Source organism: Osmerus mordax, chromosome 2 (genome assembly GCF_038355195.1).
Source record: "Osmerus mordax isolate fOsmMor3 chromosome 2, fOsmMor3.pri, whole genome shotgun sequence".
NCBI classification, from domain to species: domain Eukaryota; kingdom Metazoa; phylum Chordata; class Actinopteri; order Osmeriformes; family Osmeridae; genus Osmerus; species Osmerus mordax.
The window spans coordinates 12,110,796-12,125,960 of NC_090051.1; the positions used below are offsets into that span (position 1 = coordinate 12,110,796).

Consider the following 15,165-nt stretch of genomic DNA (forward strand, 5'->3'; position numbering starts at 1 on the left):
TTGGACGAGGGAAAGGGAGTGAAAATGGCTCGGTCTTCGAAAGCAAGTAACTTTTTACTCTTTATAATCTACTCATTTACGTTCCTATCAGCTTTAGAAATTGATTATTGTGATACATGTATCTTTATTAGTGCGTATGTGTGTCATTTTAGCATTAAAGTCACTATAAATACATGGAAACAAGGCGGCGAGTAGTGGGCAGGGCATGTACTGACGTGTTATATACAACAAGACTGCAGACCACTGCTCGTGCATTTGAATGAAACACTGCCCTCTGCTGAATAGAAATGAATACCTAACACAGTATGCTATTGGCAAATGCTTACATGCAGGGGACCCAATAACTATTGAGTCTTAGTTTACCCTTATACCTATGGATACTTTGAATTAGGTCTAAATGGTTCTCTCTTCATTCCCATCTAGTCTGCATTAGTGCTGTGCATGGACGTGGGGTTCTCCATGTCCAACTCTGCTCCAGGCCAAGAATCACCATTTGAACAAGCTAAGAAAGTCATCCAGAAGTTTATTCAGAGACAGGTTAAATCTTTCTTTTTTCCCTTTGAAATAAATAAATACAACTTTATAGTACACCGACTAAAAAGTTAGTAGTACACTTTATAGTACACAAATATACAATTAATAGGTAATGAATGGTCTTTGACTGCAGGTATTTGCTGAGAACAAAGATGAGCTGGGCCTAGTATTGTTCGGCACCGACACCACTAAGAACCTACTGGCTGATGATAGCCAGTACCAGAATATCACTGTTCATCGCCATATGATGCTTCCAGATTTTGACCTGCTTGAAGAAGTCCACAGTCAGATACAGCCTGGTAGTCAACAGGCCGACTGTATCCTATCTGTGATCACGATCCCTGCTGTTCCACATGTCCACTGTTGCCCTCTTAAACTAAATGCTAATTCAGCCAGTTGATTTGGCCAAATAATGACAATCTAGAAAATGAAAGTAATATTTAATAATTGTTTGTACAAATTGGGAACATAGTATTAAAAAAATACAGTTAAAAGTACTTGTATTTCCTTAATATTTTAATCAGGGTTGGATGCTCTTGTTGTGTGCATGGACCTCTTACAAAAAGAATCTCTGTAAGATTGCCTATTATTATTATTATTGTCTATTTTATCTTCATAATAATGAAGATAATTGGTCATATTTAACTTAATATTATTTCCCTTTTAGAGGAAAGAAGTTTGAGCGTCTCAACATTGCCATCCTAACAGACCTCCACACCAAGGTCAACACAGACCAGCTAGATGTCATCATTGAAAACCTGAAGAAGGCCAGCATTACTCTGCAGTTCTTGTATGTGCTCCGTCTTCTATCACTTTGTGTCCTAACAGAGAGTTTTATACAGAATGTCTTATATACAGAGCAAAACATCTGAAACACAGAACAGAATGTTCTGCAGGCAGAGTGACTCTGGCTCATGTGCTCCTTCAGCTTGCCCTTTCCTCTGGATGATGATGAAGATGAGGAGGACGGGGATGGAGCAGGAGGAAGCTCTGGGCGCCCGGCCCACAGGGGGAAGGGTCTGTCCAGGGAGCAGAAGCAGGGCATGGAGACGGTCAGGCAGATCATGCTGGCTCTGGATGAAGAGGATGGCCTGGAGGAAGTGTACCCCTTCAGGTAGAAGTGCGCTGGTCTAACTTGTCGGACACGTTTACAAATCAGCGCCTTTGATTGTTTTTAAAAGCATGTATTTTCTGCAGTTCTAGTCAGGAGTGAATGTAGAGCACAGAAAACTCAATATTTCAAGAAAAGAGTGCACGCCCTGAGAATGAACTAGTTTCACACCAAAGGTTTGGTCTCAGAGCTGAAGAATGTTGTCTGAAGGACAGGATGGAAGTGGTTGAAAGTTTCTCAACATCTACCTGTGTGCTTGGTTCTCCCTCCGTCCTGCAGTGAAGCCATCGAGAAGCTGTCCATCTTCAAGAGCATTGAGAGGAGACCAACAGCCTGGCCGTGTCAGCTGACCATCGGCAGCTCCCTGTCCATCAAGATCCTCGGATACAAAGCAGTAAGGCCCTGTCCCATTAGGAACCATACCGATGTCCCTCAGGGCGCTGGAGATCTGAAGTGTTCAAACAGTCTGTCTGTGTGTCGTTTTTTTTGATGCCGTGACATTGTGTTGTGACCAACAGCCACTGTGTGACTGCAGGTGGCCAAAGAGTCTCTCAAGAAGTCGTGGATGACGGTCGATGCCCAGACCAATCGGAAGGAGGATGTGAAGAGAGATGTGGTGTTCTGTCTGGAGGATGACAACGAGACAGAGGTTGAGAGAGATGACACCATCCAGGGTGAGAATACACACATAGCGCCACATCACACAGGCATTTTGAACATATCCTGTACCTCTACTATAATGCCCACAAATACATGTGCATTGCTCATTTGCTCATTGCCCCAATTCCAGAAAAGTTGGGACGTTGTGTAAAATAAAATAAAAGACAGAATACAATGATTTACAAATCTCATAAACCCATTATTTTATGCACTTTTATACTGCTGCACAAATAAAAAAAAATATGTTACATATATTTATTTGATTAAATGTTGCATTCAAATCTGATACACTTAAATGAAAAAATGCATCAACATTAAATTTAGATTTACTATAATTCTAATTTATTTTTATTAAAAATAGGTACGATACAAAACTTTCTGCATCACTATTAGTATCCTCATCTGCTTCCTCACCGACGAGACACCATAGATGTCGCCTACTAATTAATAAACTGCTTTGCGCAATTCCTGTGTTGTTCTTAATTACAAATTAAATAATAATAATAAAAGCTGCCCTCGTGTACACACCGCCCTCATCGAAACATGTAATTCAAGAAAAGCTGTAGCATTAAATTGAAGAAATACAATATAACACATTATTGGGTGCCCAAGACTTATGCACAGTACTGTATAAAACATGTCAAATGTTTAAACTGATGAAATGTAAAATTTTAAGGAAAAATAAGGTAATTTGGAATTGGATGGCAGCAACATGTCTCAAAAAAAGTTGGGACAAGGCCATGTTCACCACTATGTAGCATCCCTTCTTCTGGGGATGAGGAATTGTCCCTTTTGTGTCTGATACAGGATTCTTGCTGCTCAACGGTCCTGGGTCTTCTTTGTCATATTTTTCGTTTCATGATCCACCAAATGTTTTTAACTGGTGAAAGGCCTTCCCTGAAAAAGATGTTGCCTGGATGCAAGCAAATGTTGCTCTAAAACCTGTATATACCTTTCAGCATTGATGTTGTCTTTCCAGATGTGCAATTTTAGATTTGCATTTTATAGGCACTAATGAACCCCCATACCATCAAAAATGCAGGATTTTGAACTGAGTTTTGGAATGGTTCCACAATATGTAGATGCAGGTTTTCGCAGATTAGTGAACCTCTACTCATCTTTACTTCTTAGAGACTCTGCCTCTCTAAGATACTCTTTTTTGTTAGTTGCAAAATGTTCCTCCAGCTGTTTATTTTTAGTAACACTTACTTTTTCCAGCCTTTTATTGCCTCCGTCCCAACTTTTTAGAGACGTGTTGCTACCATCAAATTTAAAATTACAAAAAAAAATCCTTAAAATGGTACATTTCATCAGTTTAAACATGATATGTTTTATATGTTCTATTGTGAATAACATAATGGGTTTATGAGATTTGTAAATCATTGGGTGTGCTTTGCCTTCGGCAAGGGCACAACCTTTGTTCTCTCACATATATCTTATTGGGTGTGCTTTGCCTTCGGCAAGGGCACAACCTTTGTTGTCTAGGGAATTAGACTTAATTAATTATATATTATTAAGAATTAATTATTATTACTCTCTTTTTCTATGGCTCTGGACAGAACATGTTCGGCACTACCCTTACTTAAATCAAAAGTCTTTCAATAGCTGAAACTATCTGACTAGTGACTACTAACCCGAACTCCATTTCCACAGCCTAAACTTTGTCAATCTGTTCATGAAAATAATTTATTTCAGCCTAAACCGTACAACTGAACGTTAAATCCAATTCAACCAACACAATCGCTACCAAGACGAACACAGCAGTACTCTAGTACTGTACTGTAGTAGTAGAATTTACCGGGGCAGCTTCTCCACACAGGGCTATAACGCATTTTGCGTTGTTACTGACAATGATCGAGACAATGAGGTCAAGCTTATTTACGTTGTTGGGGGCATATTTTCAGTTAGCAGATGGTACTGTTTGAATCGCGATTCCATCTTCTACTGCCGGTAACGTCGTAGAATAATCTTCAAAGGGGGTTCTTTATTAATGAATGAATGCAATAAGAGTAGGCTAAATGCCAGAAAATATCACGAGAAGGGAAAAACTTAAAAAGACGTTTAAATCATAGAGATTAGGTACATTTTTTAGGTCGAAGCCACTTTAGTGTTTCTACCTTTTCTTCTTCTTATTATTAATCATCTTCCTCTCCCATTGGAGTCTATGGCAGCCCCTAGAACCGTATGGTCACTTTTTGTGAAATTTGGCACACTCATTAAGGACAGGCCCCTCTTTATTCTCACCAAGTTTCATGTCTCCCATTCGAGCACTCTAGCGCCACCAACGGGTCAAAGTTGGACTACGTGTTTACACACGTAACTTTTGAACCGTATGACTGATTTTCAAAACTGAGGTACTGTTGGATTCCCTGGATCAAGACGAGTTCAACACACCCTATGACGTCAATTTCCGGTTATATAGATTTTCCGCCATTTTGAATTTTAAGGAAAAACGTTTTTTTGCTTATCCTCCTTCAATTTTTGTCAAATCTTGCCCAGAATTGGCACACATCATCGTCACAGCAACCCTCACCAAAATTTTCTAAAGGATTTTTGATTTTCAAAACCGTTTGTCCGGTACAGCCAATCAAAATCTGCAGCAAAGACACCAAACAGGAAGTTGGGTCATATCTCAGCCAATCCTTGAGAAATCAACACCAAACTTGGTATGATGACTCGGAACCCTCATCTGAGGATGTCCAAACAATTTGGTGTCATGTGATCACTGGGCGTGGCCGCAGGATGCAAAAATGTGCTTTGGCCAATAACTGTTGATTCGTTTGCCTTTATTAAGTGATTCCTTTGTCTCATGATATCTTGGGACATCCCGTGTGTGACACATGATAACTTGTGATAACAGCCGAATTGATGCGGCCGCCATTTTGTATTACTGAAAAAACGTTTTTTCTTTACTCCTCCTACAAATGTTTTCCAATCTTCACCAAATTTGGCAGAGATCATCTTCAGACCAAGCCTCACAAAAGCCATTATATGTTTTTTGGATTTTCAAAACCGTTTGCCTGGTACGGCCAATCAAAATGTGCCGTTAAGCCAGCAAACAGGAAGTTGGGTCGTATCTCAGCAAATCTTTGATGGATTCACACCAAACTTGTTGCATGTACTCGTAACCCTCTTCTGAGGATGTCTAACATGTTTTATGGGTCATTTGACTGCTTGGCCACCTCATTGCTGCTTGCAGCTATATTTATTATTATTATTATTATTTTCCCACCCCTAAAGATCAGTCAATATTTGGACTACATAGAAAACAGCGGTGTCAAAATGTTCGTCTTGGTCTCGATTGCGTTGCTTCTATTGGGATTTACGTTCCGTTGCACGGTTTAGGCTGAACTTAAGTTTTTGTGGCAAAAAGTGCCTTTTGTCAACAAAGGGTATCAGTGCTAGCATACGTCACAGCGTCAGCACACGTTAGCAACGACGCATGGATACAACGTGCATAGATGTTGCACGATACAGCGAGTATCGTGCCGTGGTGTACTAACAGCATCATACATTTACATTTAGTCATTTAGCAGACGCTCTTATCCAGAGCGACTTACAGTAAGTACAGGGACATTCTCCAGAGGCAAGTAGGGTGAAGTGCCTTGCCCAAGGACACAACGTCATTTGGCACGGCCGGGGATCGAACCAACAACCTTCTGATTAATAGCCCGACTCCCTAACCGCTCAGCCATCTGACCCCCATGTCAGATGGCTGAGCGGAAATAGCCAATTCTCCCGTTTTTGGGGGCATATTTTCAGTAGGCAGATGGTACTGTTTGAATCGCGATTCCATCTGAAATACTGCCGGTGACAGCGTTGTTACAGTCGTTTGTTTCAATTTTGTTAAGGAATTACGCAATATGAGTAGGCTAAATGCTTGAAAAATTTCACTAGAAGAGAAAAACTTAAAGGGATGGACCCACCTGCAACCGACGCAAGCAAGCACACCCTACAATTTCCCCAGAAATTGTACCCTCTCTAGTTGTATTCAGTTTTTTATTTTACACGTCCCAACTTTTCTGGAATTGGGGTTGTAATATAAATAGTTATGTCAGCTTCAGCTGTATCCTATAATACTTCCACAGTATGTACAACTGGAACCTAATTCAAACCACACTAGAACCTGGTTTAAAAGTTGCTTTTATAAAGGTTGATGTTGCCCCCCCGCCTCCCTGGATCTCTCCCTGCAGGGTTCCGCTATGGTAGTGACATCGTCCCCTTCTCTAAGGTGGACCAGGACCAGATGAAGTACAAGGCTGAGGGGAAGTGCTTCGCCGTACTGGGCTTTGCCAAACAGAACATGGTAATGTGCAGATGCTGCATCAATTTGTTGCTAAATAAAAAGTTTTGTTACAATAAATCTTTGGACAAATTGTTGTGTGAAATTGAACTCAGTGAAATTTGTTTGCTGCTGTGTTTTCTATTCTAATCTCTGTCTGTACACACACACACATGCATTGTATGTTGCAGATACACCGCCACCACTTCATGGGAGACAAGATCTTGAAGGTGTTTTCCCCCAAGGATGACGAGGTAAGACAAAAGAGACCAAACCAAGAGGAAATAAGAATGTCAGCATGGCTCCAACAGGAAGAAGGATCAAGGATGTTATAGAATGTGGACAGGAAGTCTCCCGCGCTCACATGTTGCCACCCCTCCCCCCCCTTCTAATGGACTATATTACCCAACACAGACATGTGAGATGACATGCCTTCTCTCTCCTTCCTGTTTCCTGTCTCCCGTGCTGGTGCACCAGCATGCTGCAGTTGCCCTCTCTGCTCTCATCCGAGCGTTGGACGAACTGAACATGGTGGCTATCGTCCGCTACGTGTATGACCGACGTTGTAACCCCCAAGTAGGGGCCGCTTTCCCTTGCATCAAGGACAAGTATGAGGTGAGCTGACAGGAGAGTAGAGATGTTTAGTTGTTCCAGGGTGTCCTACCATGTAAGATGTAGGTAGCTGCTAGTATGGGGGTCAAGGGGCCTAATATGTCCAATCCAAGAAGGATATACAGTTAGGTCCATACATATTTGGACATTGACACAATTTTCATCATTTTGGCTCTGTATACCACCACAATGGATTTGAAATGAAACAATCAAGATGTGCTTTAAGTGCAGACTTTCAGCTTTAATTTCAGGGTATTTACATCCAAATCAGGTGAACGGTGTAGGAATTACAACACATTTGATATGTGGCCCCCCCCTTTTTAAGGGACCAAAAGTAATTGGACAATTGGCTGCTCAGCTGTTCCATGGCCAGGTGTATGTTATTCCCTCATGGGAGTTCGTTATTTCATTGACAAGGAGCAGATAAAAGGTCTAGAGTTCATTTCAAGTATGATATTTGTGTTTGGAATCTGTTGCTGTCAACTCTCAATAAGAAGTCCAAAGAGCTGTCACCATCAGTGAAGCAAGCCATCGTTAGGCTGAAAAATCAAAACAAACCTATCAGAGAGATAGCAAAAACATTAGGTGTGGCCAAATCAACTGTTTGGTACATTCTTAAAAAGAAAGAACGCGGGGGGGAACAAGATGGCGCTGTAGAGTGAACAGCATTGTAAGCCAGCTCCAGTGGCATTTATCAGAGTTTATATATTAATCTATCATGTCTGGACAGTAAAAGTACGGAATTTTGTAGGGGAGGTACGCTAACATGAGTCTAGATCATTATTTTCGCCAAAATTCAGAAAGCATGAAAAAAACATCGAAGAAAGTGGTGAAGACTACTCCTGAGGGAACTGGTGTTAGCGGTGAACTAGCGGTTGCTAGCCCAGGGATGGAGCCAAATATTATTCAAGCTTTGGACAACATCACTGACAAAATCACTATGGTGATCGACACAAAAGTTTCCACAGTCTTAGAGGCCATTAAAGATCAGACAGCACAGTTGCAAGCAATTGCAGCACGCGTAGGGGAGGCTGAAAAAAGAATTTCTGATATCGAGGACACAACTATAGCCTCAGAAGCTAGGATAGCATCCCTTGAAAAACAAGTGCGCGACATGTTTGAGCACATCGATGATCTTGACAACCGAGGTCGTAGATGCAATGTGCGTGTGGTTGGCATACCAGAAGGCTCCGAAGGGACAAATCCAGTGGAATTTTTAGAAACGTGGATACCAGAACACCTTCAAATGACTGTGAAAGATGGTCGTTTAAAGCTTGACAGGGCTCACAGATCATTGGCACCGAAACCCAGTCATAACCAGCGTCCAAGACCATTTATACTGAAGTTTCACAACTTTCAAGACAAACAGCGGGTAATGGATTCGGCACGGCGGCTCGGATCTCGAAGTCAAGATGATGCTACGGCCAGAAAGCCCAAAGTTTCCTTCTTCAATGACTACTCGGCAGAAGTGGTTCGGCGGCGGAAGGCATTTGATGACACGAAGACCCGACTAAGGAAAATGAACGTGATCTATGCATTGCTCTATCCGGCTACTTTAAGGGTGACAGTCGATGGTAAGCAGAAGAGATTCGACTCTCCGAAAGATGCCGCTTTACTCGCACAGTCATTAGAAGAAGGACGCAAAGGTATGCCAGACTGAAGACTGGACTCAGACACTGATTTTTGAAGATTAATGTGGTATGTTACCTCCTATTTGAGTTTATCTATACATAGACTTTATATTTTATTTGCCAAGTATAGCCACTGTGAGTAGGCTGACGTGTTGTTGTTTTTTTTTGTGACGATGGTGGTGAGGAATGAAGATTGGGTGGCAAGCTCTTTAGTCTTGCCGTGGGCGATGTTTGGAACTCCCTGCAGGTTAGGTAGCAGGGACAACCCCCTTGAACATTTAAGTTTAATTTGTTTATTTTTGTATAGTAGTTCTTGTTCACGTTACTTTTTTTGTTTTTCTTCGCTTGGCTCAGTGACTGCACATGTCGTTTTATATGTTTTAGGATTCATGTTCTCAGCATACTTTCTCTACATAACGAATAAAATTGGCCTATATGGCGAGTAATACGTTACGTCTATGTACATGGAACATAAAAGGGGTTCATAGTCCTGTTAAAAGAAGAAAAGTACTGCGTTTTTTGAAAAAAGGGCATATTGATATTGCTCTCCTGCAAGAAACGCACTTGGATGATGAAGAGCATCTCAAATTGCAGAAGGAAGGTTTTAATCAGGTGTTTTTTTCCTCATTCACCTCAAGAAGTAGAGGAGTGGCTATATTAGTGAGAAGGAACCTTCAGTTTTCATTGCTGGACTGTATTAAAGATAAAAGTGGCCGATATGTTATTGTAAAGGGCATCTTGCAAGATACAGTTATATCTATACTGAACGTGTACTACCCTCCTGCTCACCCCTCTGACTTTATAACTAAGGTATTCTTGGACTTTTCTGAGATTCAGTCAGATATTGCCATTGTAGGTGGAGATTTTAACTGCATACTAAACCCACTTATTGATAAATTACCTTCTAAAGCTATGTCTCTTTCACCACAGGCTAAGGCACTCTGTTCTATTTGTGAGGATTTAGGATTTGTTGATGTTTGGAGAACAATTCACACTTCTGATAAAGCGTATACTTTCTTTTCTGCACCTCATGGCTCTCACAGTAGGATTGACTACTTTTTCATGTCAGGTCTCGCGATGCACAGGGTTTTGTCTTGCTCTATTGGTAGTATTTTGATTTCTGATCATGCCAAGGTAATTTTGGACCTCTCCATCAAGGGTGTAAATAGTGGAGTGAAGTTCTGGAGACTGAACACATCAATCTTGAAAGATCATACATTTGTTACTCATTTTACCACTGAATTTCAGTATTTTATCTCCATTAACACTCGATCCACAGACAACCCGGCCTTATTATGGGAAACTGCTAAAGCATATGCTAGGGGGTTGATTATTTCCTTTTCAGCAAGTAAAAAAAGGCAAAAAAGAGAAAAGCAGAATCTGTTAATGGCTGAACTTAAAACTAAAGAAAATGCTTATGTTGAGTGCCCATCTCCCACTATTTTGACAGAAATATCTGCAATTAGAACAACCGTAGACAACCTTTTAACACAAGATGAGGAAGTCAAAGTCAGATTTATTAGACAAAAGTTTTATGAACATGGGGATAAACCTGGGAAATACCTAGCATATCTCACAAAAAAAAGAGCAGAGTCACAAACCATTGCAGCCCTTTGTGATGCTCAAGGCAGCCGTATATATGATAATAAGCTTATAAATGACACCTTTAAGATATTTTATCATAATCTCTATAGTTCTGAGCAGCCAAGGGATGCGTCTGTTCTGATGGATAAGTTCTTTGACCAGCTAAACTTGCCCACTATACCATCAGAACATAAACTTGCTCTTAATTCACCCATTTCCAGAGAAGAGGTGTTTAATGCCATAGGAACTCTTCAGAATGGGAAAGCTGGTGGACCGGATGGGTACAGTAGTGAATTTTACAAAGAGTTTGCAGGCATATTAGTAGACCCTTTAGTCAGCATGTTTAATGATGCTTTCTCAAATAAAGAGTTACCCCCGACCTTGAAAGAAGCAAATATCTCACTCATACTGAAAAAGGGGAAATGTCCTGAGTCCTGTGCCTCTTATAGGCCCATATCCCTTCTAAATGTAGACAGGAAGATCTTGGCAAAAATGTTGGCTATACGCCTTGAAGGTCTCCTACCTAAAATTATAAAAGAGGATCAAACTGGTTTCATAAAGGGGAGAAACTCTTATAACAATGTTAGGCGTCTTCTTAATATCATTCAGGTCTTCCAACGTAGACAAGTTGATGGTTTAGTGCTTTCTCTGGATGCAGAGAAGGCCTTTGACCGAGTTGAATGGTCATATTTATTTTACTGCTTGGAGAAATTTGATTTAGGGGATAATTTTATTAGATGGGTCAAGGTCTTGTACGATAATCCTCAAGCAGCCATTCTTGCTAATGGACTGAGGTCTGAAGGTTTGCCTGTGCATAGAGGAACAAGGCAGGGCTGCCCATTGTCCCCCCTGTTGTTTGCCATGGTTATTGAACCATTGGCAGAGGCCATAAGGACAATACCCTCCATCCAGGGCTTACAAATAGACAATGTACATCATAAGATAAGCCTTTATGCCGACGATGTCTTAATTTATATTTCAAGTCCAGAAACATCAATACCTGTGTTACTTGATGTTGTTGGTTTATTTAGCAAATTTTCTGGATATAAAATTAATTTGACAAAATCAGAGGCCATGCCGCTAGGGAGCCTAAGCTCAATACCTACAACACTGCCTTTTTTCCCCTTTAAGTGGTCCCCAGGGGGCTTTATCTATTTAGGTATATTCATAACCCCTACATTTGAGCAAATGTATAAGGCTAACTTTGTTCCATTGTTTGAGAAGGTGAGGCTAGATTTGGAGCGGTGGAACTCTTTGCCAGTCTCCTGGCTAGGTCGTATAGCTCTTATTAAGATGAACATATTGCCTAGATTGTTTTACCCTATCCAAATGATCCCAGTTTTATTTTCAAATGGAGTCTTAAAAAAACTAAATGGTTGGCTTAGTGCATTTATATGGAGCAAACGTAGACCAAAGCTAAAGATGGCTACCTTACAACTGCCAAGCTCTGAAGGTGGATTATATTTACCAAATTTGAGAAAGTACCAGCTCTGTGCTCATTTGCGATATATATATGATTGGATCGTAAATGAGACAGCATCTGTCTGGCTGGATGTGGAAACCTCCCTATCAAAATACCCACTGAAGAACCTGTTGCTTGTTAAGAGTTTTAAAACTGTTAGGTCATGCTGTGACAATATTGTTACTCTCAATACAATTAAGGCCTGGCGACTAACACGTAGACTTGAGGGGAGGTCAAAACTAACATCAGTTTTCACTCCTATTTTGAACAACCCCGATTTCCAACCAGGACTTCTTGATGCTGGCTTCAGACAGTGGCAGGATTGTGGCATTTATGTGTTGAAAGACCTAATTTCTGATAATACATTAATGTCATTTAACCAAGTGGTTGAGAAATATAATATCCCCAGACAGAGCTTCTTTCGTTATTTACAGATAAGACATTATATATTGCACAGTACAACCCTAATTTATAACCCTGGTGCATCTCATCTTGAGAAAGTACTGTTTGCAACACCTTGGAGATTGTCTATCAGTCTACTCTACGGAGCTATGCGTACTCTGGCAACTGTGGCTTTGCAAGAGCTTAAAGAAAAGTGGGAGAGCGAACTTTCTGTTACAATCAATGACAATGAGTGGGACGATATTTGGGTCTACGCTAAATCAATTTCAGTCTGTAATCGAGCCAAATCTATACAGCAAAAATTTTTACATAGAATGCATATATCCCCCAACCGCAGACATCATTTTAATCCAACTTTGTCGCCAATGTGTCTTAAATGTAAAACAGAGATTGGTACTCTAACCCATTGCCTTTGGTCATGCCATAAACTGCAAAGATACTGGGCTAATGTTTTGACAGAAATTGAAAAGATACTTGGGCAAAACTTACAGATGGATCCAATGTCTCTTATTCTAGGTCTCCCTTCTAGATATGTAGTGTTAAAAAACCAGAGGCTCTTCTGTATTCTTACATATGCAGCTAGGAAGAATATATTATTACAGTGGATAAGCGATAGACAGCCAACTGTTAAGGGCTGGCATAATGTTTTGTTTGATTTAGTACCTCTAGAGTACCTGACATGTGTGATACATTCCAAATCTAAACAATTTTATAAAGTTTGGGAACCTTATCTGAATTATTTGGTCCCCAACGTTTCTGACATTATGTTACAGGGATTTTTTGAAAAGTTGTAAGAGAGAATACTTTGCTGTGTATCTGTTTTCTTTCTTTATTCATCATTTTTATTGTATTGTATGTGTGTAGCTGAGCCGATGTTGTTGTATCTGTGTGTTGTGTTTGTGATGTGTGTGTTTGTTTGAAGTATGGTTGTGTGCTAAAAAGATTTAAACCAATAAACATATTTACAAAAAAAAAAAAAAAAGAAAAGAAAGAACGCACTGGTGAGCTCAGCAACACCAAAAGACCCGGAAGACCACGGAAAACAACTGTGGTGGATGACAGAAGAATTCTTTCCCTGGTGAGGAAAAACCCCTTCACAACAGTTGGCCAGATCAAGAACACTCTCCAGGAGGTAGGCGTATCTGTGTCAAAGTCAACAATTAAGAGAAGACTTCACCAGAGTAAATACAGAGGGTTCACCACAAGATGTAAACCATTGGTGAGTCTCAAAAAACATCTAAAAGAGCCTTTACAGTTCTGGAACAACATCCTATGGACAGATGAGACCAAGATCAACTTGTACCAGAATGATGGGAAGAGAAGAGTATGGAGAAGGGAAGGAACTGCTCATGATCCAAAGCATACCACCTCATCAGTGAAGCATGGTGGATGTAGTGTTATGGCGTGGGCATGTATGGCTGCCAATGGAACTGGTTCCCTTGTATTTATCGATGATGTGACTGCTGACAAAAGCAGTAGGATGAACCTACATGATGCAACCAAAGAGTTTTTTAAGGCAAAGAAGTGGAATGTTCTGCAATGGCCAAGTCAATCACCTGACCTAAATCCAATTGAGCATGCATTTCACTTGCTAAAGACAAAACTGAAGGGAAAATGCCCCAAGAACAAGCAGGAACTGAAGACAGTTGCAGTAGAGGCCTGGCAGAGCATCACCAGGGACGAAACCCAGCGTCTGGTGATGTCTATGGGTTCCAGACTTCAGGCTGTCATTGACTGCAAAGGATTTGCAACCAAGTATTAAAAGTGACAATTAGATTTATGATTATGTTAGTTTGTCCAATTATTTTTGATCCCTTAAAAAGGGGGGGCCACATATAAAATATGTTGTAATTCCTACACCGTTCACCTGATTTGGATGTAAATACCCTGAAATTAAAGCTGAAAGTCTGCACTTAAAGCACATCTTGATTGTTTCATTTCAAATCCATTGTGGTGGTATACAGAGCCAAAATGATGAAAATTGTGTAAATGTCCAAATATTTATGGACCTAACTGTATATATAATGATTTTTTCTCATATCTTTTGAAGATTTTTTTTCAGCTTTTTTTTATACAGACAGAAAATCAAAGCAAGAAAGAGAGGGAAAGACATGCAGAAACTGGCCCAGGCCGCAATCAAACCTTTAATATCTGTCCACTGAGGATCTGCTGGGAACCTGAGTAAATGAGTTGCTAGTCACACTAATGTCTAACTCCTTCTGCTCCTCAGTGTCTGATGTACGTTCAGCTGCCCTTCATGGAAGATCTGCGACAGTTCACCTTCCCTTCTCTGGAGAACAACAAGAAGTTCACTCCCTCAGGTGGGGCCCCGACTCACATCTCAGCTGTTTTCTCTAGCTGTTAGTTTAATCACCATGCAGCAAGTCAACAACAGGAAGCTGATTCGTTCACCTAGCTCAACTATGCCTCACTCATCCCATACTTTGATATAAATCCTTTGGAGTGAATCCCTCAGCGTTTCTGGTAGCCGGCGTGTCAGAGGTCAGACATATGATGGTGTTGCGGTCTGTGTTTCTCCAGAGGCTCAGTTGGCAGCCATGGACTCTGTCATAGACTCCATGATGCTGGTGGAAGAGGGGGAGAGCGGGAAGCAGGAGGACTTGTTCAAGGTCCACCACATCCAGAACCCAACCTTCCAGAGACTGTTCCAGGTAGCATCCTGTTCAGCGAGGGAAGAAAGATGGTCCTTCCACCTACCTCTAGAGATGACACAGAGTCAAAACAAAAATCAAGTAGATTCAGGATATTGATTATAGTGATTGACACCCATACAACCCCACAGCACTACTTCTCCTGATCATTAATGAATATTCTACCCTCCCCTCACTTCCAACCCTCTCCCTACCTCCTACCCACTCTCAACTCT

General features: G+C 40.8%; 1 protein-coding gene across 1 annotated transcript in view; it reads left to right on the top strand.

Annotated features, from left to right (window-relative positions):
- xrcc5 (X-ray repair complementing defective repair in Chinese hamster cells 5) overlaps positions 1-15,165 on the top strand; it is an 18,463-nt gene continuing 3,298 nt past the window's right edge. Inside the window, exons 1-13 of the mRNA XM_067252302.1 lie at positions 1-42; positions 424-537; positions 668-851; positions 1,059-1,107; positions 1,202-1,324; positions 1,463-1,648; positions 1,925-2,039; positions 2,181-2,319; positions 6,499-6,611; positions 6,779-6,841; positions 7,065-7,202; positions 14,509-14,599; positions 14,820-14,950. Of these exons, the coding sequence (XP_067108403.1) occupies positions 25-42; positions 424-537; positions 668-851; positions 1,059-1,107; positions 1,202-1,324; positions 1,463-1,648; positions 1,925-2,039; positions 2,181-2,319; positions 6,499-6,611; positions 6,779-6,841; positions 7,065-7,202; positions 14,509-14,599; positions 14,820-14,950 (1,464 nt within the window). The 5' untranslated portion in view covers positions 1-24. The remainder of the gene's footprint in view (positions 43-423; positions 538-667; positions 852-1,058; positions 1,108-1,201; positions 1,325-1,462; positions 1,649-1,924; positions 2,040-2,180; positions 2,320-6,498; positions 6,612-6,778; positions 6,842-7,064; positions 7,203-14,508; positions 14,600-14,819; positions 14,951-15,165) is intronic.